The following is a 24,065-nucleotide window of genomic DNA, read 5'->3' as shown; positions in this document are numbered from 1 at the left end:
AAAGTAATAAAGTTGTACTCAGAACTGAGTGCCATGATACTCAATAAGATTACTTCTACATAAATGTGGATAGACTTATAGCCATAGGGTTTTTGCTGGTTGGTTAGTTTTGGTTTTTTACTAGAGAATGATCTCACAAATTGGCTGAAAGTTTCCTGGTAAAGGAAACTTGCTTTCCCCCTGGACTGTTTTTTTCTTCCAACAGATCTGAACAAGTTCTGAACAAAATAGTTGAAAAAGGATGGAGATACTGATTAGGCAGCAGCTGTCAGATGCTGAGAAACACCAAAGTAAATATTTTTAAATTCTTTTTAGTATTTATTGTGTGGACTGTTAAAGTTTTCTTTCAGACCTTTAAGGAAGTGGGTGTTTTTCCTACAATCAAAAGCATGTTTACAGAGATGTAAGATCCAGGTACTTATTTATTCTTAAGTTGAGGTTGGGTTTCCCCCAGCCTTCCTTTGGATACAGCCTTTTTTTGTTCAAGTTGATAGTGCTTTCCCCAATATATAACCATATGGTATATGGGGAGGTGGAGGATGAGGATAGTATTTGATAGTTAAGATGATGATCACCTGTCATAGGAAACTGGATATTTATTTATCTATTTTTCAAATTTTGCCACCGCCCATCTCCCCCGAAGAGAGGGACTCTGGGCGGTTGTGTGATGAACATACGGACTCATTTTCAGTTTTCTGGCATGCAAAGCAGTGGTTCTGTTACTGAGCTGTGATTCCCACCAACCATTGGCATTCCTGGAAAACTCCTTTAATTCCATTTCTATTTGACAGAAAAGATTAGGCTTGTTTTCAATAATTATTTTCAGTCTGTGCATTGGTCATGCAAATTCTCCTTGAGGTAGATCAATGTCTATAGCAGTTTTTGGATTAGACAAGGCTTGTAATGAAGCTTGTAAGTATGTATGTGTTTGTCATGACACACCTGAACCAGTAACTTGCCAACCATATTTAGTTCAGTATGGTGTGTAGGCTCAGCTGATAGTTTTAGTTTATGCTTCAGTGTGTGGTACAAATCCTGAAAACTGGTTGAACTGTGTAAACTGATTAAGGCTATGCAAAGCTTCAAAGAGTGCTTTGTTTTGATGATGCTTCAAGCAAAGCACCCTTTCAAGTTGATTGGCAACATCTAAAGAGCAAATGTTCTTGTTGTTGCTGTGCTTTGTGCAGTGTCTGGCTGTCCTCTGGCTTGCCTAGAAGGCTACTAGAAGAAACCTTTGAAATTAAAGTTAATGAAGAAAATCTCACCAGTGTTGTTTCTTGATAAAAACCATAATGCTGCTTCTGTGGCTCAAAGCGTGTCATTAAGGCAAAGCACAACTATCTCTCAGGCTTATTCCTCAAGCTTCTAATTACACTAACTCAAAATTATTTTTGTTTTCAATATAACTAAATGCAAAAAAAAAAATTACTTTTCACCTAATTTAAATATTCTTTTTAAGATGCTGATGCTTTGAAAAGTACTTACAAGTTGATCAAATCAGCACATGATGGGAAATCTGCCCTTGATTCCTTGGAGAGTTTCTCTTTTGACTTGTATGTCTTATGTGCAGAACAAGCATATCAGGTAACAGCACATTCATTTTTGGGGGGATAGCATGCCATTTATTAATATTGTGTAGTTCTTCTTTAAAAAGTGAAATATGTTTAATTTTAGATGGGTTTTCCTGAAATAAGCCATGACTGTCTAAACATGTATTTTAAAGGAAAAGTTCCTGTTACCCAATTCTTGGGTAGAGCTTATTTGTGCCAGAGCCAGTTACTTACTCCTGTATCTACTAACAATTTGGTGAGTATAAGACTGATTTTGGTATTGTTAATTTAAAGGCTCTTCTTTTGAAAGGGAAATTAAAGGCAATGGTAGGTGTAATAGATATGGTAAACATAATGGCTTGGTTCCTAAAATAAATTAATTCAAGGAAATTCATGAAAGAAAAGTTTTTTATTTATACTTTTTGTTCTGCAACCACTTATATCTCTGAGAAGTCTCTCTCATCATTTGTGTGATAACGTCAGGAAGTGTACAATGTTGTTTGCCCATGCTTCTGCATTATTAGATTTTTGAGAACTTGGGCAATGCAAAACATTTGAAAGGAACCTTTTCAAAGCATGTTAGTGCTGGCCTCAGGGCCATAAAGCAAAGTGTCTGTGCATGGACAGCACACACAGACATCCGGGGACAGCCTTTGTAGGAGCCACGCATCTGGGAGTACAGAGTTGCTTTACTGCTTGAACTATCATCTTTTGCAAAGTGTCCCTTTCAAATACCTGGCGAAGCCCTACTGTGAATGGGATTGAGGTAGCTTAAGTGTGTTAAGTGGTATTTACTATAAACTCTTGATTTAACAGACCTCAGTTTAGCAGACTGCAGATGTTTTACACATTGTCAGGTTCTGCACATGTATAAAATCTTATTTGCTATTCATGCAGGCATAAAATAATACATGCAAAAGATCATATTCAGGTGTAATGGACTTTCTGCTGTAACATATACTTCTTCCCCATTTAATTCATTAAATCAAGAGTTTACAGTTAATTACCTACCAACTCATATAATATAATATGCATGTATAAATATTATACATAGAAGAAGAACTATACATACATTTTTGAAGTATGTAAAAGTTGTGAGTTCTGAATTAATAATAGTTTGGGGTGTGTTGGTACTAGAAGAGTGATATATTATAGAGGTTTTATTTCATTTCAAAATGAAATACTTCTATTACCTTTCAGGAACAATTTGAAAAATTCATTATAAACTTGCTGAAAGCAATTGATTTTGCATTAGGTGATTCAAGGTAAGATCTTCCTCACCCCTTTCTGTTTGAAGACCATCTCCCTGACTTCATTCCACAATGTGCTGGAAACAGTTATTGTGCCTTACTAGATAAATAAGAACTATGTCATAGCAAGAAAAGTATCATCCTTTTGTTGGATTCTTGGTGGTCTCTGGGCTTGGTTGTTTTCATGCAGATGTTTCGTTAGCCTGCTAGATAACATCTGCAGTAAGAGGGAGAGTGGGGTTTGCCGGCTGCTAGCCACTTACTGTGTTGTGCCTTAATGTGGGTATATATTTTATATGATAAGCCGTGGAGCAATAGCCAGAGTACTTTAGAAGACATAGGCAAAGCTGAATGCCTGATTTTTAATCACATTCCTGTTGGATATGTTACTGGCCAATACTACTTAGCTAGGCTTCCGGTTATACATGAATAAAAAAAACCCAATATAATAAACTGAGGATGGAAAATCTTGATAGGGGAATGTCCTAGATCCATTTCTTGCCTACTTCCATTTGGGGCAATTTAATCTTAATGAGTAATCATTTTTTATTCCAGATACTATTTTTTGATACATAACGCTTCAGTTATTTACTGGAAAAATATAAGACCATTTTTAAAGCCTGGGTTTCGCCATTTTCTTATACCAAGTCTCTCTCAGATTGTGCCTGCATTGAAACATCCAGTTGAAGAGGACAAAGGTTGGATAGCAGAACTCATGATGTAAGCTGAGTTCCTATTTAGAGGCAGGATTATTCCACGTCAGCAAAATCAGTATGGTAATTTCTTCTGTGGCACTAATGATGGCTCTTCCTAGGTTATAAACATATCCATAGGAAGAAAAGAAAAGAAACGGTCCAAGAATTTCTAGTCAATGAGATTCTGGCTCAAATGTAGACTTAATGTCCTATTGTTAACACTGAACAAACAGCAGCTACAACTTAAAGTAGTGTAATGTTAATGAAATGCTATATAATGTCAAGATTTGGAACCAGAAAACAAGGTGATTTGATTTGACAATAGGATGGGTCAAAACTGCCTGCTAGCATTCTTGAATAATTTTTTATGAATACCAACCACAAATTTATTGGTCTGAATACAAACTAAGAAAGAACATTGAGACTTTCATGATGTTTTAAAGTAGCTTTGGAATTATTAGGGAAGCTGATCTAATGGTTTTTAGAAAACTTCATAGAAGTTTATTTATTTATCACTGTTTATTTAACCACTATATGATTGGTTTAAAATTAATACAGTAAAAACCTTGAGGATCTAGCCTTTTTTGTTGTGATAATTTTTTCTCATGGTACATGATTTTCAATTCAGGGGAATACAAAGAAATATCTTCCTATATAAAACTAATTTGCTATGCTTCTGTTTTGAGAATCTTGACATCTCAAATACATATTATTCCACTTCATAAAATTACCTCTTAAATACAGGTAGTCCTTGCTTAACAACCACAATTGGGACCAGCAATTCCATTGCTAAGTGATGCGGTTGTTAAGTGAGACATCAGGTGACCATGACAGACTTACGACCTCACTTCTGCCATGGTTATTAAGCAAGTCACCTATGGTTGTTAAGTGTGACATTATGTGACCATGACTTGCAATTTTACTGCTGGCTTCTCCATTGACTCTGCTTGTCGGAATCCGGCTGTGAAGTGTGCAAATGGCGAACACATGACTGCAGGACACTGCAGGACACTGTGATGACCATAAATGCCTGCCAATTGTGAAGCACCCAAATCTCAAGCATATGACTGCAAAGATGCTCCAACGGTCGTGTGAGGACCAGTTGTAAAGTTACTTTTTCAGCACCACTGTAACTTTGAACAGTCATTAACAGGGCAGTTATTAAGTGAGGACTACCTATATGTGCTTCAGTTCTATATCTACACATGCAAAGTTTGCATAATGGCTACAGTGCTATAAATCTATGTCATAAAGTTTAGGTAATCATAATATAATATGTGGACAGAGAGGGCACCCTTTTTATCCTAGCAGAAATGCAGACTATTGGAGAGATTTCTCGGTAAGAGAAAACGAAAGAAAAGCACATTTAATTTTATTCTGCTACACTAGGCAGATTACCAATTTTTCTAAAACATTTTCTGATATATAGCTCAAGTGATTTTAAAAAGCATTTGATAGGATTGCAATTTTCTTATCAATTTTTTGATAACACTTTTCCTATTTTGTTTAATATTGGTAGTTTTGTTTCTTAAAAGGGGTATTCCTTATAGTGCATTGTAGTTCTCTAAAAAGCAGCATACATTCTTATCTTCAAAATGTGTGTTTTTAAAGATATAAAATATATACAGCAGACATAGTTGCTAAATTCTTCAGGCTTATTGATTAAGATTGTTTTACTTGGGTGTTCTATTTAAAAAATCTGGAATAGAAGCTAAAGACTTTGCATACAATAGGTAATCAGAAAATCGTGCATAAGTTTCAAATATGCCTTTAGTAAAATAATGGGTTTAAATAGCTTTCAAATAATTATTTGGCAATACGATACTTTTTATTTATACAGATGCCAAAGTGTTAGTTATAAGAAGAATTTCAAAATAGTGTCTTCACTTTCACTACCTTAAGGTTACAAAATAAAGTGTTTTCAAGTTCTCAAGAACTTTTGTCATGAAATATGATAAATAAGGTAAAAGTTTTGTTTACCAATACTTTTAAAAGGATGTTTAATATAATCACTTTTTTGTCCTAGAGAATTGCTTGAAAGTTTCCTGGATGCTTCCAGAATGGAAGACGCCATAACTTTTTCATCCACTGCAGCTGCATTCATTAAAGAAAATGTTCCAAAGAGATATAAGTGTTTATTTTCACTAATGGTAATTTTTGAAAATGTGACATGCAACTTAAATCTTTCCTTTGATGCTAGCAGAATGCTAGAAAAGTTATACATACAAAAATGTGATTTAGTCCAAAATCACATATGACATCCTGAATTAGTTCAAAATCTTGTATGACATCCGTCTTGCTTTAAGACAGGTGGACTTCAACTCCCAGAATTCCCCAGCCAGCACACCACCCAAACCAGAATTCCCAAGTCCACCCATCTTAAAGTTGCCGAGGTTTAAAAACACTGCTTTATATCCTTCTAATTATATGGGTAATTTATAACACATCATAAAAAAGACGAGAAGGATGTATTGCAGTAGAAAACAAATAACAAAATCAAAAATGTGAGAAGAAAACATCAGTGTGGTATAGCAGTTTATTTATCTGTTAAATTTATAGCCTGTCTTTCCTTCAGGAGCTCAAGAAAGAACTCCATTCTTTTCTTCACAACAGCCATTCTGTAGGTTGAGAGCCAGTGCTGTGTTATGGATAAGGGGTTAGATTGGGAGCACCGAGACCAGGTTCCAATCCATCCTCAGCCATGGAAGCTGATGCAAAATGAACACCTGAACACTTCAAAGAGCAAGTGGAACCTGAAGTTAACCAGCTATCTATAAGCTTTATAGAGTTATAGAACTAATAGGATAATACTTCAGAATTCCTTTGTGAATTTGGTCCTGTCCTGTGCTAAACTACATAAGAATTCTTCTGTGGAAAGGTGAAACTGAAAGTAGTTAAAAAGAATTTGATGATATCTTTGCATAATGCTGTACTTCTAAGAGGAAAAATAAATGTAAGAGTGGTAGATTGATGATTCATTATGGAAAGGAATATGGTATAGATAGTTTGATATAACAAATTATTTGATAACTTCTTGTTCATGACCTACATAGTTTCAACCCAAGAAACCATTTTACACTTGGGAAGATATTTGTGTTTAGATTGAAATCTAATTGTTTTGTACTTTAAGAGTGACTACACTGAACATTCAAATCTGGGTTTAAAAATTGGAAGAGCTTCTGCTGTACATAATTAACATATAGAGCCTATAATGAAAATACCAGAGATTCACATTGAATTTCGATATTGGAAATTTGGATCTTTTTTCTTCTTTTCTATTATCTGATTATACAGTTATTTTAATTGTTTATAGGTGCGTCACAAACTAGTGGAAGTTTCAGATATAGAAGATCAACTTGAAAAGTCTCTTAGTTTGAATATCATATATAAAATCCAAACAATCAAAGAGTAAGTACTGGCTTTTACTCATGTGGTTATTTGGTATTCATATGTCTAAAGAGGGACAGGTATCTTGGAAATCTTAAGTAAAAGAAAATGCACAGACAAATTGAATTTATTTGTTAGATTTACATCCTCCCTTAAGGTTAGTAACTTAAGGCAGCATAGGTGGCATTTTTTCCTCCCATTTTTCCCTACAACCTTGGGATGTTGGTTGGGCTAAGAGTCCAACAGTTTAACCACTGCACCATACCTGTTCTTATATTTTGGAATTAAGTCTAAACTCTTTCTCTTTCTTGGGATACACTTGAACATCCAGCAGCAATACCCTGAGGAGCTTATTACTCAAATGCTTGTTTGGTAATAGATGGGCAACAAATAGATATTTTACCTTAAAGCAGTCTGTTCATTAATGTGCCCCATATAACCAGCATTAACACTGATTGTGCAATGGTAGTTGTGAATGACCTTGGGAGACAGAAAGAAGAGCCTCAGCCTAGACAACAGTCTGATAAATGAAATCTGAGTCCAAAGGAGGGGTGAGGATGGAGAAGACGTCTCAGAAGGAAGTTTTTGGGCGAGTAAAAGTAAGGGAGCAGGGAGGTACTTTCAGACTGCAAGATTGTGTTACTGTAACCTTATAATAAAGGTAGTGTTAGTATTCATGGTTGGTGCTTCTGGTCTGGACTACCTTGAAGGGCTGACACATTGTCACTAAAAGCAAAAATATGCACCTAGAGACATTCCTTTCACTCCTTACATACCCTCAACTGAATTTGTTATGTTTTATAAAAATGTATCTTCTTGCTTGAAATATAATTGACTATTTCAATCTAATGACTGAGCAATGTACAGAAAAATCTCAACATAAGCAAAGTCCATGAATATAAATCATTGATAATAAAATAATAAAAAAGAATAAGATGGCCACCTTCTTTCCTTACTAGGAATCAAAGTCATTATATATCTCCAGAGACCGCACATTCCAGTGTTGGGGGTATTTCTCAAAAGGCCTGTCTTCTGGCCCAAACCCCTCTCACTTCCTGTGGGAGCAGGAATTTAAGCAGACCCCTCTAGATGATTTGACAAGATGGACTTAATCATTTGGACATGGAAGTCCGTTAGATAGATAGATAGATAGATAGATAGATAGACAGACAGACAGACAGACAGACAGACAGACAGACAGACAGAGATAATTTGCAAAATATTATTAATCATCTACTTATAAAATAATTGCAGGCAATTAGATAAAAATCAGATTCCAGAAGAAGTTCCTACAGATTTGAATAATATATATGAACTTTTGAAAGGATCTAGAAAGGAACTAAACCGTAATGAAAGGTGAGTTTCATATTTAGCAATATTCTGGAAACTTTTTTTAAAATGTCAGTATTTATTACTTACATTAGATCCAGATCTAAAAAATAAAGTTGATGTATTTACTTTGTACAGATTTTTATTTTATTTTATTTTATTTTATTATTTTCGATCCCACCTTTATTATTTTTATAAATAACTCAAGGTGGCGAACATACCTAATACTCCTTCCTCCTCTTATTTTCTCCACAACAACAACCCTGTGAGGTGAGTCAGGCTGAGAGAGAGTGTGTTTAATCTTAAGCCCGATTTATTTTAAAGTTTGTTGAACAAGTCAAGTAATCATGAGTTATTTGGCTAAATTCTGGTTTGTTTTCCATCTATGTTAGTATCCAGATGATATTTCAAACTTCCTAATAGCAGTGAAGGAATGTTTTCCAGTGTCTTTCTAGGAGCAGTTTTTTTTTCCATATTATGATATGTGTTCTTTGACTGTGACTCTCTCTGTGTAAAAGGTTATAACAGAATTGTGAGTATGTTTGTGTGTGTGTGTATGTATGACAGAGAGAGAGAGAGTAAAAAAGATTTTTGTAGAAATGTTTGTTGGTGTACTTGTTCTATTTTTCTTCTTGTTAAGGGCCTGTGGCTGTAGATTGTGACTTCTGTCTTTTGTTTTTTAAATATAGAATGTATATTTTGCATGCTTACAGTGGGTATTGCTTACATAGTTTTGGGTATGTGTAATAAATACACATGTCTCCACATCTCCTCAATAAAACAATTCTGTGAATACCCACCCACAACAAACGATCCTTTAGAAGACAAAAAATATAGCTGGGGAATTCTGGGAGCTGAAGTCCACCATCTTAATATTGTTGAGGTTGGGAAACACTGACCTAGAGATTAAGGATTCACCTAATGCCTACTGGCAGACTGGCTCCTTCATTGATTGTCAAAAAACTGTCCAGTGCTTCACTCCGATATCAAAACTAAGTGGCTACTCAGATGAGCAGCTACGCTAGATGATGGACCAAGTAGCCCGGCACGTAGGACAGAATCAGTTACCACAGGAAAGCCCCTCCAAGTAGGGGTCAGACTGACCTGGCCACCACTGTTGGTTCAGCTACACACAAGAACCATCCTGCACTGAATATTCTCTTCCCTGCCTAACAACGATGAGAATCCAAGTAAATGTAATGCCTTCCTTGCTCGGTGTGAACAATTTATCTCCCCGATAGCAAATGACTTCCCCACAGAACAGATGGTAATTCTCTGTATGTTTATTTATCCTATAAATCAACTCCTTGTTACGATTCTGATTTACTCCTTTCCTAACACAGTCTTCAAAACATTTTGAAATAAGTTCGTGACTGAAGGAGATTTACCTCTTCCAAATAATGAGCACCATGGAGACAAATATCCACAAATTCTGTTGCTGTTTCATAGCATAAATATTAGGGAAAGAAGCCTGGTGGAAGAGCAAGGTTTATTTCCCTGTGGCTTCCCGTATTAGGGCAGCTAATCCTCCTCATGTGGCAGGTGATGCCTAACCCAGTTGCTTATAACAAGATTTTAGTTGCGGGCTTGAATCCTAGATCTATTTATTTAAAAGTAATATAGTGGGAAAAGAGGAAGATGTGATTCCTTCCATCCCTTCTCTCTCAGGTTACACCTGCCTTAGTTGCTGCAACAGCTTGGCATGCCACTTAGCAAAAGCAGTAGACAGATGATTGTTCCAACTTTCTAAGTGAATTGTTTAGAAGTCTTGTCAGATTTTATTTATATTATTGTTTTCTGTACTTCTGCCTTATAATAAATAAACCAATTGGGATACTAAACTTGCAAACCCTCTCTTGTATTTCTGTGCATAACTCAGCTGAAATTACTTCTGAGTACGCAAGGTAACAAGATTTCCCTGTTAGTCTTTCCTACATAAAATTCACTGTCACTTGCTAGTTTTATTCTGATTCTGTTTTTTCACTTTTGCAGAATTTCTTTGCTGCTGGAATTGGCACGACTTTCTTTGAGATTAAATTGCATAAATATTGCCATGTTATGTTTAAAAGAGTTGAAGGATTGTAAAATTCATGTGAGTGTTAAGAAACCCTACCTGAATTATACTGTCATGAAACATCCTTATTACAGGAGATTGCTGGGTTTTCTACTTGTTTATGAATGTATTTTCAGTAGGAAGATGCCATATAAACAAAACAAACAAATAAAACATCATTTCAAACCTACTTAGTTAAAAGATAAAAATGATCAAAGACAAGGAGACTCATTGTTCCCTAAAAGCATGATCGTTCCCTTAAAACAATAATTGCAAATAGCATACAGTATAGGGGAATGTATTATTGGAAACCTAGACACATCACATTATGTAATGTCCATAAAAATAGGAAGTTATCTCAGAGCTTGTTTGGTTGTGTGTGCTATTCTCAGCTGGGTAAGATTTTTAAATTTTTATTAGGGTATGCAAATCTTTTCAAAGAGTGGTTTGGAATGTATATGAGCGTGTGTGAAGATTTCTGATGAATCTTAAAATAATAAAAGCTGCCAGCTGCTTAAAAAGGTCCTCGTATGGCCGCCTGCACAGTCCTCTTTTAAAGGATATGCATTTTCTAATAAATATTTGTTAGGTTTGTGTGAGTGCTTTGGAAGGCACTCTAATATTATATTCCTAATATTTTACAGTATAAATAAAGTGACACATTTTCAAGTAATGAAAAACCTAACGGTTCAGTTTTCTTGGCAACATTTTCAGAAGTGGCTTGCCCTTGCTTCTTCCTAGGGCAGAGAGATAATGGCTGGCTCAAAGACACCCAGTTAGCTTCCGTGCCTAAGGGACTAGAACTCACATTCTCCATGGTTCTAGACAAGTGCCTTTAAGCACTATCCCAAATGGGCTCTGTGTGTGTGCTCATACTTTATACGTTTTTAGCTTATCCAGTTTCCATACTGTTACCTGTTAAGGTAACATGTACTAGACCAACTGCACCTAACAGCAGTATGATCACACAACAGTGCTCAGAGGTTCTCCCAAGATGTCTTCATAGAACAGCAGCTTAAAACACAGTATGAAAATATCTGCCTAATGTCACTTTGTGTGGGCTAGCCAAAACTCATGTTTAATCCATGAAGACTCTGTGTGTCAACAGAAAATCTTGTAGCAATTTAAAGTTTTATAGTTGGTTTTAATGTAATTTTTGTGAACTATTGTCTTCAGCATCAGATGAATGGAATATTATTATCCATAAGTTGACAGATTTATGGATGTAGAGAAAAAAGTAGGACATGAAAACCAAAAATTATAGTCTGGCATATTTCAACTGTCAATTAAAGATAACACCTCATGCATCAGATAAAGTCACAAAAACTTATTATTACAGAAAATATGTTCATTTTTAAGGCCCATAAAATTTCACGTTTTTTTTTGTAGTAAATGTATTACTGCAATTCTGTACTTGCTTATCTGGAATTATGGCCACTTCACCACTACTGAATAATAGTACAGGTAGTCCTCATTTAGCAACCACAATTGGGACCTGCAACTTGGTCGTTAAGTGAAGTGGTCACTAAGTGAAACCACAACTGTGCTGATGATCTTATTTCAGCTTTCCTTTGCTTTACAGACCTGTGAAGGTCATAAATGCGAGGATTGGTCGCAAAGTTACTTTTTCATCACCATCGTAACTGCAAATGGTCACTGTACGAGGCAATTGCTAAACAAGGACTACCTGCATCTTCTAGAGTCCTCCAGCCCTCAGTGGGCCAACATATGAGAAATGAGGACAGACTTTATATTGCCTAACTGATGGCTGGGTAAAGCTCTAAGATGGTACAATTCATTAGTGGGGAAGTGGCCTGTGTCTCAGTAAATCCAATGATGTTAGCTTCTAAGTAGGTTTGCATAGAATTCCTCATGAGGGAGTTAACTTTCTAGAATTTGTATGATGATACTTATGAATATCACATCACACATAACCCTAAGTCAATATATTTTAGTTATACTTTGTTGAACAAAATCATAACTGTATAGATTGATGGATTGGAGATTGTGGGTCAGGAGCCTATTTTTTTGTTTTTTCTTGTTTTTGGCTTTATTATTGTTGTGAGCCATCCAGAGTTGTGTTTTGCCAGATGGACAGCCATATAAGTCAAATAAATAAATAAATATTTCACATATCATGGTATACCAAACAACAACAACAACCAAAATCCAACAACCAAATCACATTATGGCTCGATGTTATGTGTAAATTAGGCCTACTGTATATCTACAAGCACAAAACCTGAACATTGTAATGAAACATTTGAAAGCAACAAAGATTATTCCTGATTATTTGTATTCTTCAATTAAATTATGCTTATATTAATAGGATCCAGGAAGAGAAATTGAATTAGATTGCTTGGAATGTTCCTGTGAAGTCCAAACACTTGGACCTAAAATCGAAACTTATGCTAAATGTGTTGTCGAGGTATGTTTATTCCTTAATTAATATTATTTTGTAAAGGCGGCTGCATCCTCCACTTTAGATTTATAGTTTCAATATCTGTCTCTCTTTAAAGTAAGGGAACCAAGTTAGAAAGCAAGAGAATAGTCTGTTACTTCAGGAATCAGTTGTGGTTTGTGCAAATCATAAATTGTGTTTCCAGATGAATAGTATGGACTACCCCAATAAAAAGGCACATACTATGAAAGTGAAAAAATTGAATAGTGTTAACAGATCCAGTCAATATGCTATCCCAATTATGAGGGAGCTTTTAGTTTAGAGCTTTTAGCAAAAAACATTGCTTCCATAATGAATGCAAACTATATTTTTATTCCTACAGGCTCAGTTAAAAGTTATACAAAAACTTGATTTAATTTTGAATCGTGCAATTCGGCTGAAAGATCCTAATATTATTCAGGCAGTATGTACTACTCAATGGAATATCTGCTTACCATTGCTGCAACACAATTTGCAACATCATATACGAAAACCACTGTTAGCGATTGCTGAAGTGCTAGAGAAGATTGACAGGTAAATTGGTGTTGGTCTACCCTCCATTTTGTTTTATATGGCATGATATCTGTTAGCTTAATATGGGATGAATTTATTTACTGATTTATCTGATTTATCCGATGTCAACCTGATGTCAGTCTGATGTCAAGAAACAGATTTTGAAAAAATTATAGGAATGCTACTTTATTGTTATAGTTTATAATAATAAAATAGTGAAAACCTGCCAGAATTTCCCTCTGCCCCCTCTTATACTAAAAAGAATCAAGGTGGCGTTATTGAGTCTTTTTCTCAACCTTTCCCCTTTCCCAAGACTAAGTTGTTATTTATTTTCCCTTAATGGCTCCTGCATATCTTCTTCAAGCTTACCTTCATGTTCTTCTGCATCCGAGTACTCAAGACAGCTAACAAATATTACTACAAAAGTAGAATATAAAAACATAAAATTAACATACAATTGATGCTAAAATAATTTAACAATCAAAAGCCTGGTGAAAGAGATGCATGCTTATATATTTTCCAAATGGTGAAGAATAGGATCAGTGCCTGAAGAAATTGATTCCATCACCTGGGTCAATGCAGGAGAAGGCCATCTCTGGCATGCCAGAAATATGGTCCTCTGGCTGCAGAAGGTTCTTCAGAAAGGTCTTTTCTGCATCTTTTCAGGGAGATAGATTTTAACAGGAGAGACTTACCTTAGATACCTACCACATTTGTGCCACATTTGTGGACACTTTCAAAGGTAGTCCTACATAGAACATATTGCAATAGTCATGACAGGATGTAACCAAGGTGGGGATAACCAATGGCATATCAGCTAGCTCAGGAAAGATTGCAGCTGACGAATTGTGAATCGGATGAGGATCAAGATGTATTCAATATTGCAGACTTGCTAAATTTAATGTTCTAAGTCTAATATTCACCAAAAACACTTTATCTTGTCTGGGTCTAATTTAAGCTTGTTCTCCCTCATCTAGCCCATTTATCAGATTCAAGCAATATTCAACAATTGCTTTGTTGTAGGTGGATGGTAAGAAAAAGTGGACCTGCATACACTCCAAAACTCATTCCTCCAGCAGTTTAATATAGGTATTAAACAGTATGGTGGATAGGATAAAAACCTGTAGGATACTATCAAGTCACAGAATAAACATCAGTAATCCCCCAGCATCACTTTCTGGTGAACACCAAACAGGTAGGACCAGTGCCCAAAGAACTATTCATATCAGGCTTTGGTTGGTGGTACTGAAAACCACTGAGAAGTCCAGGAGAACTAATAGAGCTACACTCTCCCCATCCTTTTCTCAGAATAGGTTCAGAGTGACTGAAGTAGGTGGCATAAAAATAATTTAAATAAATCTATCAAATTAACTAAAGCAATTTCTGTACCATATCCTGGCTGAAATGAAATTGAAATGATCCAAATAATCAGTATCATTCAGATATGTTTGGAACTGCAAGGACACCACTTGCTTGATCACCTTTCCTAACATTAGACTATCTGAGACTGGCCTAATTCACCTTTAAAATAACATTTGTCATATAGGTTAAACAATGTAGATGGATCCTCAAAAACCTGTGCTATTGCTATTCTTCAAGAAGCAACTACTGTATAGCATCCTTTTTCATCTTGTACCCTCCAGACTAGTGAAGATTATACCTGGAGGGCATCAGGCTGGGAGGCAAAAGTAATGTACAAATTTAGATAATTCTTGATTGCCATCCTTAATACGAATGGAATAATAATAATAATAATAATAATAATTTAAAAAACACCCCTAATTGTAATACATAAGCATTGCATAAGGAGAAAGTTTATATAGAATATCTTAATCTGTGTAATTGAAAATAATTGTGGTTATTTCCTAGCATGTTGATTTTATTGCGTTGTCAAGTACATATGGAAATTGCTCGCCTTGAAGAAAAAGCAGACAGAGTAGAGGCTGCAATGGAGCATTTAGAGAAGGCCATCAACCTCGATAACAATGGACAGTACCATGAATACCTCAAAATGGCTTTCCATCGGCTTAGCTTAAACACCATGCTATATAAGTCACTGGAGCGTCTAGAAGATCAAGCAAGTTTGATGATTGAACAGGTAACTGTTGGATATAGCATCAGTACAGTTTGAAGAAACAGGACTCTGTATGTCCCAAGAAAAATTCATTTCAAGCCATTGGAGGGCCCCTCTCAGTTGTTACAAATTGTAGTTGGTATATTAAGAGATAAACTATTTAATAGTTGGGGAGCAATCATAGCAACTATATGTAATGTATTTATTTTAATTAAGTTTTATATAAATGAAATCAAAATTTTGTTCTACTTTCTTATACTTCCTGGGGTGTAGTCCTCAACTTGAAAACCTTTGCATATTTCAATATTATAGTATATCTGATAACAAAAAAGCTGTTTTGATCTGGCATACTATATATCCAAATATGATTCAGCCCACTAGTTATTCTTCTTCAGCAGAAAAGGTGTTATTTAACAAAAAGGGTTGAGGCCAACATATGTATATTTTGGGGGAATCAAACTGAGTTTGAACAATGAGTGCTCATAGTCAGGTGATGATGATTCTACTTTTCCCCTTTTATGTATGTATTCTGAAATTACTAGCTATCACAAAAAATTCTAAAGGGAGTCTTTCAGAAACCAGTGAACTGGAAGCTCATAATTTATTTTTCTTTTCTATTTCCCTTCCTAATTATAAGGCATTTAGAATTAATTATAGTTGTTTGGCTAATTTTCCTCTTTCATTGGGGCTGATTTCTGCAACCTTGAGGATAGAAAGTTTTATAAGTGATTAAAACCCAGAATTTGCATATTATATTAACAAAGGAAAACAAAAGTGCTATGGTAGATTGGAAGTCCCATTTGTTTTGCCCAAAGAGGATCTTAAGTAAAAACTTTTGCCTTACCAAATTACTCTCTCAAATGGCCTTTGAAAAGTTAATAAAGTTAATAACTGTTTTTGTTAGATATATGTGTTTCAATATGTTTAGGAATACTTTTGTGATCATACATATGACCTTATGTATTTTCTGTAGTTGCACGGTCCCTCTGGATCTGAGAAACTATATATGCAGTACATGAAGAAGATTCAGTATGAATTAGGGTGTATATGGATACATTGGCAGCAAATGGTATTATTCCTGCAAGCCCTAAAGATAGAAGACAGTTGCATAAGAGGGAGAAAATGCTAGCCTTTTCCTGTATTCAGGAAAGGTCTTAAATTATACTGTGGTTCCTTCATGTATCCTAAATCTTTGGTGGGAGTGGAATTAGCTGATACGATTGTACCAACTTTTAACATAATAAAGAAGCAGTCACAACAGAAATATAGCTCTTCAGAAAAATGCTTCCAATTATTATACTGCAAAACAGGGGAAGTCTTCTTTCACATACACAGAGCAGGCCCAAATCTCTGTAGATCTCAGGGATTTACAGGATGCAATTGACAGGTGTAAGCTGATTTGTTTTCGTCTGCAGTGGGTTCAGCAATACCTAAGTGTTTGTGGGTATGCAAGTGCATTGGAGTTACTGGATCAGGTGGTGTGGAATTAGAATATTTCATTTAAGTTACTACAAGAAAACTGTGATTTCCTTCCCTCATTACCCAAATTATTATTGTAATGCTTACTTCTTAGGATTACCCAGATATGCATATGTTTTAAAATTATATCTTAATTGTAGCTAGATATCCAAGCTGCTAATACTGATTTTTGGGAATCCTAAGTCAGTGAAAGATATGAAAGGGAAAAGTTCTCTCCCCCTCTGAAAACCCCATCAGGAGTGAACATGCCCCAGAGTGAGCATGTCCCTTGCACCCCAATGACATCCAAGGGATTTGCTGATCTGCATGTCCCTTATGTGCCCCCAGGATGCTACTGGGCTTCCGGGTATCTTGGAGCCAGTTCCTTCTGCGAGTGAATCAATTTGGATCGCTCTGATAGTAGCTGCTTCTTCCTCCAGAGCTGCAGGAGGGAAAGAGCATCTTCTAATTGGCAAGAACTCTGGCCTCCTTCCTCCTCCTGCCCTGGGACTCCCTCTGGCTCTGGAGGCCAAGGTCCATGGCACCTGGCCTCTTTCCCCTGCCCTTCCCTGCCGAACAGAGAAATGCCCCAACCAATGCCATCTTTCCCCCCTTGCTTATCACAGAAACTCCATGTGAGAAAAAGAGAAAAGCCTTGGGTGGAGAAGTGGTTGCCTCCTCCTTTTGTGGCTTCCCATGGATGGTTGGCAGGAGCCAACAATGACGCAGTGGCAGCAAAAGATCAAAGCTGGCTGTTGTGTGGAAAGAAAAAAAAAGCAGATGGAGGAGGAAAATACCTTTGAGGGGGCATACAGTAGCTGATTGGGCTGGAATCCTGAACAGAAGCAATCCTCTTCACGTATCACCATATTTTATTGCATTTCTTACCAGTGTCCTCTTACTAGTCCTTTTCTCTCTAGGCTAAAAAAGGAACCTCAAATGATAATGTGAGGAAAAAACGCTCTCTGTTGGTGAATGCTGGCCTTGCACTAGCACCAGAGGCTTTTCAGATTGTCCTTGATAGTGAAAATGAAGCTAAAGGTAATTTAAGTTTTCTGTGATGGCAAAACTGAGATCTATCACCCCCTTTGCCTAACTGGTTTGGACTCAGTGATCCCTTATTGAAATTGGAAGAATTAAACAATGTCCATGCCAGGTGATTATTTTCTGAGAAAGCGCCATTAGTAGTGACCTCTTCCGTGTCCCCTCCCCTGCCGTTAATAATCAATGCCAGCCTCCCACCTCTGGGGTCAGGCTGCACCACCTGATCGTCATGAGAAGAGGAGCCATTTCCCTGCCTCCAGCCTTCTCTTCTGTTGGACCATTTTACCACTGAACAGAACGGCTCTAGTTAAAAGTAAACATCAAAGGTAATAAATCACTTTTTCAGGAGTTTTTTTTCCTACACAGTCATGAACTTAATTTGAGACTCTAATTAAGATTGTTATGGGCAAAAAAGTATTTTCAAAATATTCCACATAAATTGTTTATGGTAGTTCAGCCTGCAGGGAAAACTCTGTTCCCTCAAGCCATAAGAAATCCAAAGCCTTTCAGCAAACATTTTGTAGACTTTCTGTATAAATTAGAGATGAGCTTTAATTAAAGAAAGCTGGTAAAAATGTAGATTGGGAAGACTTGAAAAGATGCTGCTTGAAATATCTGTACCACTTAGCAGAAGATTCCTTGACTTCTGAAGTATATCCAAGTTTTGTGTATGTATGCACATGTAAACTTTTCAGTGTTTTGAGCCTAGAAAAACACCTAGGCTTTGAATTGTTTATTATTTACTTATTTGATTTTATTTATATGGCCGCCACTCTCGCCAAAGCGACTCTGGGCAGTGAACAAAGTTTAAGAATTAAAACAACAATATAAATATCTGTAAAAACCTGTGCTGCATAATCTCAACAAAAGATAAATGGCATTTGAGTAATAACAAACCACCTGGGCTTTGCGAACTTCTCAGCTCACATCCCTGGGCAAGCAGCCAGGTTTTAAGTGCTTTCCAAAAGGCAAGAAGGTTTAAGACTTATTCTCAGAGAATATAGCATGCCAATATACCCCATATAGATATATGGGGTATATTGGTATGCTTTACTTTCACCATGAAGGGAAAGAGAGATGAAGAGATCTGAATCCTGAATTTATCACATCACACTTGCAACATTTTGTCAAAATTTCCACTTTTTATTATTAACTACTTATTGTTTAGCTTTTAGGTACTAAGATGAAGTGTGTGTGTGTGTGTGTGTGTACACACACATGCACACATGTATAGAAGTAGTCAAATGAATAGGGCTTGCAATAATACACTAGATCAGCCTTTCTCAACCTTTTGACCCTGGAGGAGCCCTTGAAATATTTTTCAGTCCTCAGGGAACCCCTGCACATTCAGGCTCAAACAGAGGCCAGAAGTTACAAAATTATTATATTTCTTTCATGTGTAGGCCTGTATATATGCATTAGCACTGTTCTTAAACTAAATATAATGAAGCTTACCTCTTTAATGTAAAATTGCCTGAATTTGAAATAATTTTAAATAAATTGTGATCTCCCAGGGAGCCCCTAATGACCTCTCACGGAACCCTAGGGTTCCACAGAACCCTGGTTGAGAAACCCTGCACTAGATGGTGGTGGTGGTGGTGGTGGTGATGATGATGATGGTGATGATATCTTTGCATTGGATACAATTAGTATATGTTTATATTATATCCTGGGCCTCATGTTTTGTGGCTTAAAAATAATCCGTCCTTCCTTCCCTATGCTTTTCTAATTTGCTAATCTCCACTTAAATTCACTATTACTTTTATATTTGGATAATTTTTTACAAAAAGTGATGAGCATTATTTCTTCTAGACTCAGCAGCTTATATAATATCTTTATATTTTTCATAGGAGTGCATTTGATTTGTATGTCTTTAGTTTCAATCTGAACTGATTTGCTGCCTTGAAATCAGATACAGGTGGTCCTCAGTTAACGACCACTCATTCAGTGACTGTTCAAATTTCCAACAGTCCTGAACAAGTGGTACTTATGACTGATGCTCGAAGTTCCGGCCATCACAGCGCCCCTGCGGTCACGTAATCGCAATCTGGGCATTCAGCATCCAGCTCGGATTTCCGACCATCACAGCATCCCACTGTCATGTGATTGCAATTTGAGGCTTCCTACAAGCAAAGTCAACAGGGAGGCCGGCAGGAGGTCGGAAGTCGCAGTCACGTGAGGTCCTTGCTTAATGACCTGCAGTGATTTGCTTAACAGTGGTAACCAGGGACTGCTGGAACTACTGTTGCTAAGTGGCATGTCACATGCCGTCACGCTTTACAACCACATCTTTTAGCAATGGAAATTCTGGTCCCAATTACCGTCATTAAGCGAGGATTACCTGTACTGTAGTTTCTATAGAACTTTTACTTACAGTCGCTCATCTAATGCCTCAGCTAGTCACTGTGAAATAACTGTAATAGTGATACCATGAATCTAATCCAAACTATGTTAAATTTTCTCCCTTCCTATTTAGTTCCCCCAACTAAACATAAAGATCAAATTAGCTATCTCTGTGCAAGAGCAGAGCACCATACTAGAAGTGTAGAGAAAGCAGATGGACATTTGAAGAGACTCGGACATGAAAATGAAAAAGAAAGGTAATTACAGTTGTAGACAAATATTTAAAAAGAAGCTATTTTGTTTTGTTTCTTAAAAAATATTTTATCTTGATAAAACTACACCCTGGTGCCCGCAATTTCCCTCAGCTTAAAAATCAGTACAGCATTGTTAATAAGTTTTGTTCCTGTTTTTCGTTATTTTTGCAACCAATGTAACCTTGGAAAGAAATTGTGTAAAGGGGGCCCAGAATTCTGAGCAGGTGTGCTGGAAAGTGAACAGAATGGACCAAATCTGTTGTGTGGGGAAAAGTCAACAAAAGAAAGATCAGTAGACTGGATTCAGCTGGGGGATGCAGAGAAAAAATTCCCATAGTGCCTCCCTATGGGAGATGCAGTTGAGCAGTGACTCAGATCAGTGTATAACTGAGTTTCCCTTCTTTCCTCACATATGAGAAGTATATAAGAATGTAATAAACACAGCCGACCCACACTTCCCAGTGCACACAGACACACAGACATACACAGGGGCAAAATACAAAGGAGAGCAGAAACCCACCAGAGTATATTCATCCTCTTACTTTGTTACCCAGATGCCTCCTCTGGCCCCTAATAGTGAAAGGATTGGAAAAAAATTCAACACATTATTTTAAGAGTTATATGTTTATGAATTAGGTTATACACTGTACTTTTAGAAGAAAATGAACTTTTATTTTTAATCATTGCTACAGAATCCGACTATGGTCAGAAATAGCAAAAACAGCACGGAAGCAAAGTGTGTGGGATGTTTGTCGGGCTGCATGTAGGTTCTGCCTCTTGTATGATGACAGTCAACTGATGAAGGGATCAAAACGCAAAAAATGTAAGTCCTGGTATTTCTGTATAACATTATTTCATAATCAATACATAGAATCTCTTTTCTTTGTAAAAGAGAGGACAGAACCTATTCACTCATAGGAAACTGCATTCAAATACCCAATTGCTTGGACTATTAAGATCTGCAAATTAGTTAATTAGTTGCTATATGGACAAATGTCCTTTTCTCCAATATACCTGGAACAGATACAGTTTGTCTTCGACTTTTGACCATTCATTTAGCAACCATTCGAAGTTAGGACGGGGCTGAAAAACTGACTTGCAACTGGTCCTTGCACTTACGACCACGACAGTGTCCCCACAATCACATGATCATGATTCGGGTGCTTGGCAACCATCATGCATTTACAACGGTTGCAGCATCCTGCAGTCATGTGATTGCCGTTTGCAACTTTCCCAGCTGGCTTCTGACAAGCAAAGTCAATGGGGAAGCCAGCAGGGAAGGTTGGAAGTCATGGTCACATGATGTCTTGCTTAACAACCGCACTGCTTAAGAACAAATTTCCCAGACCCTATTGTGGTTGTAAGTCAAGGACTACCTGTATTCCAAGGACATTCTACTGATACCCCTGAGCTTGTCCATTTTCCTTAACAATAATCTTTCCTTCTATTTTTCTCAATCTTGCCAATCGTAGTAGTTTTTTCTAGTCTATTATCTACTTATATCACATGCTCAAAGTATGTGAGTTTCTGCTTGCTAACCATCTCCTCAATGGAGCAGTTAGTCTTTTTTCTTTGGGGGCTGATTGGGGTTCCATGGTACCTGTCCAAATCACAATTCAGAGAAGCCTATCATCTTTCACTCTTCCAGATTTTATAGTAATACATTATCATTGGGAAAACCATTGCTTTAACTATTCTAAACTTGTTGTCATAGAAATATCTTATTCTTCATGAACTTCTCTATGACTGCCATGGCCTTCCTTCCTAGGATTTGGAAGGATCTTTTTACTTTTTAGATGTTTGAAAGATATAAAATACATGACATCTGTGGGAATGGGCTGCCTTGCCATGGCAAAATGTTCATAGAGATTTTTCAAACCTTCTTTAAGAAGTGTTAAGGACAAAGAGTTGAAATGAGTTCAACAATCTTATGGTGAAAAGTGATGCCTCTCCATTGAACAAATTTAGCAGTAGACTATACTGGGGAATGTAAGTGGACAACCAGAAAGATTAAAGGAAGAACCAGATTTCTGTCTTGTACTATAAAGATTGCTCCTGGTAACATTTGAGAACACATTTACCCACTGAAGGGAACACAGGTACAGACAGAAGAAAGCTACATCTGATATGGTTGGAGACTCAATTGTAATTCCTGAGTTACCACTAGGAGCAACTACATCTGAATTAGACAAATGATTCGTGGTTGTTCCTAGTCACCATTACCATCAGATGACACACAAGTTCTGGTTTGTGGTGCCAGACATCCCATTCACATAGAGCCACACTGCTTGTCTCATCATCTGGCATCCAAATTGGTCTCAATATTTCAGCCATGTTTTTATGTTTTTCTGGCACCAATACAGAACTGGTTTGCCATTGCCTTTGTCTTGTGTATTTTGGAGTTCCTTTTCCTAGGTGGGTTAGTTCCCCTCACATCTTCAGGGCCACATTTATCTTCAGTCCTGTTGTGGATTACTTTTAGCTTTACTCCTCCTCTTTCAGTCTTACCAGGAGCGATGACCCAGTTGGGAGCTCATCTTCTATCAGCATAACTCTAAGGGGCACTGGAGATACTAAGCTCCCTGTCACATCAAAGTAGTAAACCTCTGGGAAGATAGCTTGCAATCAAAGGAATAGAAGTATGTTTGGACCAGAATATGCATCCTAGTGCTGTCCTCACCATTTAAGAACATGTGGATACTTCTAAAGACTTTACCAGGTTTCCTCACCGTTAGGAAGTTTATAGGTATATTTAATTGTGCTGACAGTCCTTTATAAAAAGGAGTAGATACAAAAAGAGCTGGGGGGTGGGGTTTGAGGTTCATTTATTGGGCTTACATCCATGACCTTGCCCTGACTATTTTTCAAAATCGTAACTTGAAAATATCTCTATGATGCTATTTACTATAGTCATTAGTTTATTCTTGCCACAAGGGAAGACAAAAATTTTGCACTACTGTCCCGTGAAATACATTCAAAATGATCTTGTTTTAGCCAATGTGATGTTGAAGATTAATAGTTTAGTTGGGATGTCAGCAACTTAGGCTGTCTTAGAATAGCTCTGCTAATATGAATGCATGCTAGGGCTACCAGATCTGGGCTACAGAATTCCACATGAGTACTAGATTGCAGCAAAGAGATACAGTATAGGAAACTTTGAACTCATCTAACAGACATTGGATTTGCCTTTGCACTTCTAGCTTGTTTTCATTGAAGGTGAGACCTGAACAAAATGTTGCAATATAACCTCTCCCCCACCCAACAGAAGAGTACCTCTTTCAAATTCTAGTTAGCCAGACTTGCACTTCTAAAGAATCCCTAAATTGTAAGTGTTTCACATAAATGGTCACACATAAATGTTGTTAAACTAATGCATTTTACTTTTCTCTTACTAGTCAAGAAGAAACCTAGTATAACCACAACAAGTGAAGATTCTGAAGGAAATATATTAAGAGAGTCACCTGTGCCTACTAAAGTATTCTCTTTAGAAAGAGATCTACTTAGAACTTTAGCAGAAGTAAGATGTATTAATGCAGAGGTTAGTAAATTTTACAGCTATGAGATCATTTCTGAATTCTTTTATGCACTTGATATAGGATACCAACCTTCATTATTCTTGCTTGCTCACATATGGCTACTTTTTATGGGGAAAGGGGCTATAATAAACACTGGCCA

General features: G+C 36.7%; 1 protein-coding gene across 1 annotated transcript in view; it reads left to right on the top strand.

Moving 5' to 3' along the window:
* The first annotated feature begins 241 nt into the window (after positions 1 to 241).
* Positions 242 to 24,065, top strand: part of CFAP46 (cilia and flagella associated protein 46) — a 95,809-nt gene continuing 71,985 nt past the window's right edge. Inside the window, exons 1-16 of the mRNA XM_063306572.1 lie at positions 242 to 290; positions 1,460 to 1,584; positions 1,675 to 1,806; positions 2,751 to 2,815; positions 3,356 to 3,520; positions 5,522 to 5,645; positions 6,809 to 6,903; positions 8,137 to 8,238; positions 10,204 to 10,303; positions 12,594 to 12,692; positions 13,048 to 13,238; positions 15,087 to 15,315; positions 17,670 to 17,790; positions 20,270 to 20,393; positions 21,083 to 21,213; positions 23,786 to 23,928. Of these exons, the coding sequence (XP_063162642.1) occupies positions 242 to 290; positions 1,460 to 1,584; positions 1,675 to 1,806; positions 2,751 to 2,815; positions 3,356 to 3,520; positions 5,522 to 5,645; positions 6,809 to 6,903; positions 8,137 to 8,238; positions 10,204 to 10,303; positions 12,594 to 12,692; positions 13,048 to 13,238; positions 15,087 to 15,315; positions 17,670 to 17,790; positions 20,270 to 20,393; positions 21,083 to 21,213; positions 23,786 to 23,928 (1,995 nt within the window). The remainder of the gene's footprint in view (positions 291 to 1,459; positions 1,585 to 1,674; positions 1,807 to 2,750; positions 2,816 to 3,355; positions 3,521 to 5,521; positions 5,646 to 6,808; positions 6,904 to 8,136; positions 8,239 to 10,203; positions 10,304 to 12,593; positions 12,693 to 13,047; positions 13,239 to 15,086; positions 15,316 to 17,669; positions 17,791 to 20,269; positions 20,394 to 21,082; positions 21,214 to 23,785; positions 23,929 to 24,065) is intronic.

Source organism: Candoia aspera, chromosome 6 (genome assembly GCF_035149785.1).
Source record: "Candoia aspera isolate rCanAsp1 chromosome 6, rCanAsp1.hap2, whole genome shotgun sequence".
NCBI lineage: Eukaryota > Metazoa > Chordata > Lepidosauria > Squamata > Boidae > Candoia > Candoia aspera.
The sequence above is the reverse complement of the archived record's forward strand: the minus strand, read 5'-3'. Positions and strand labels throughout refer to the sequence as shown.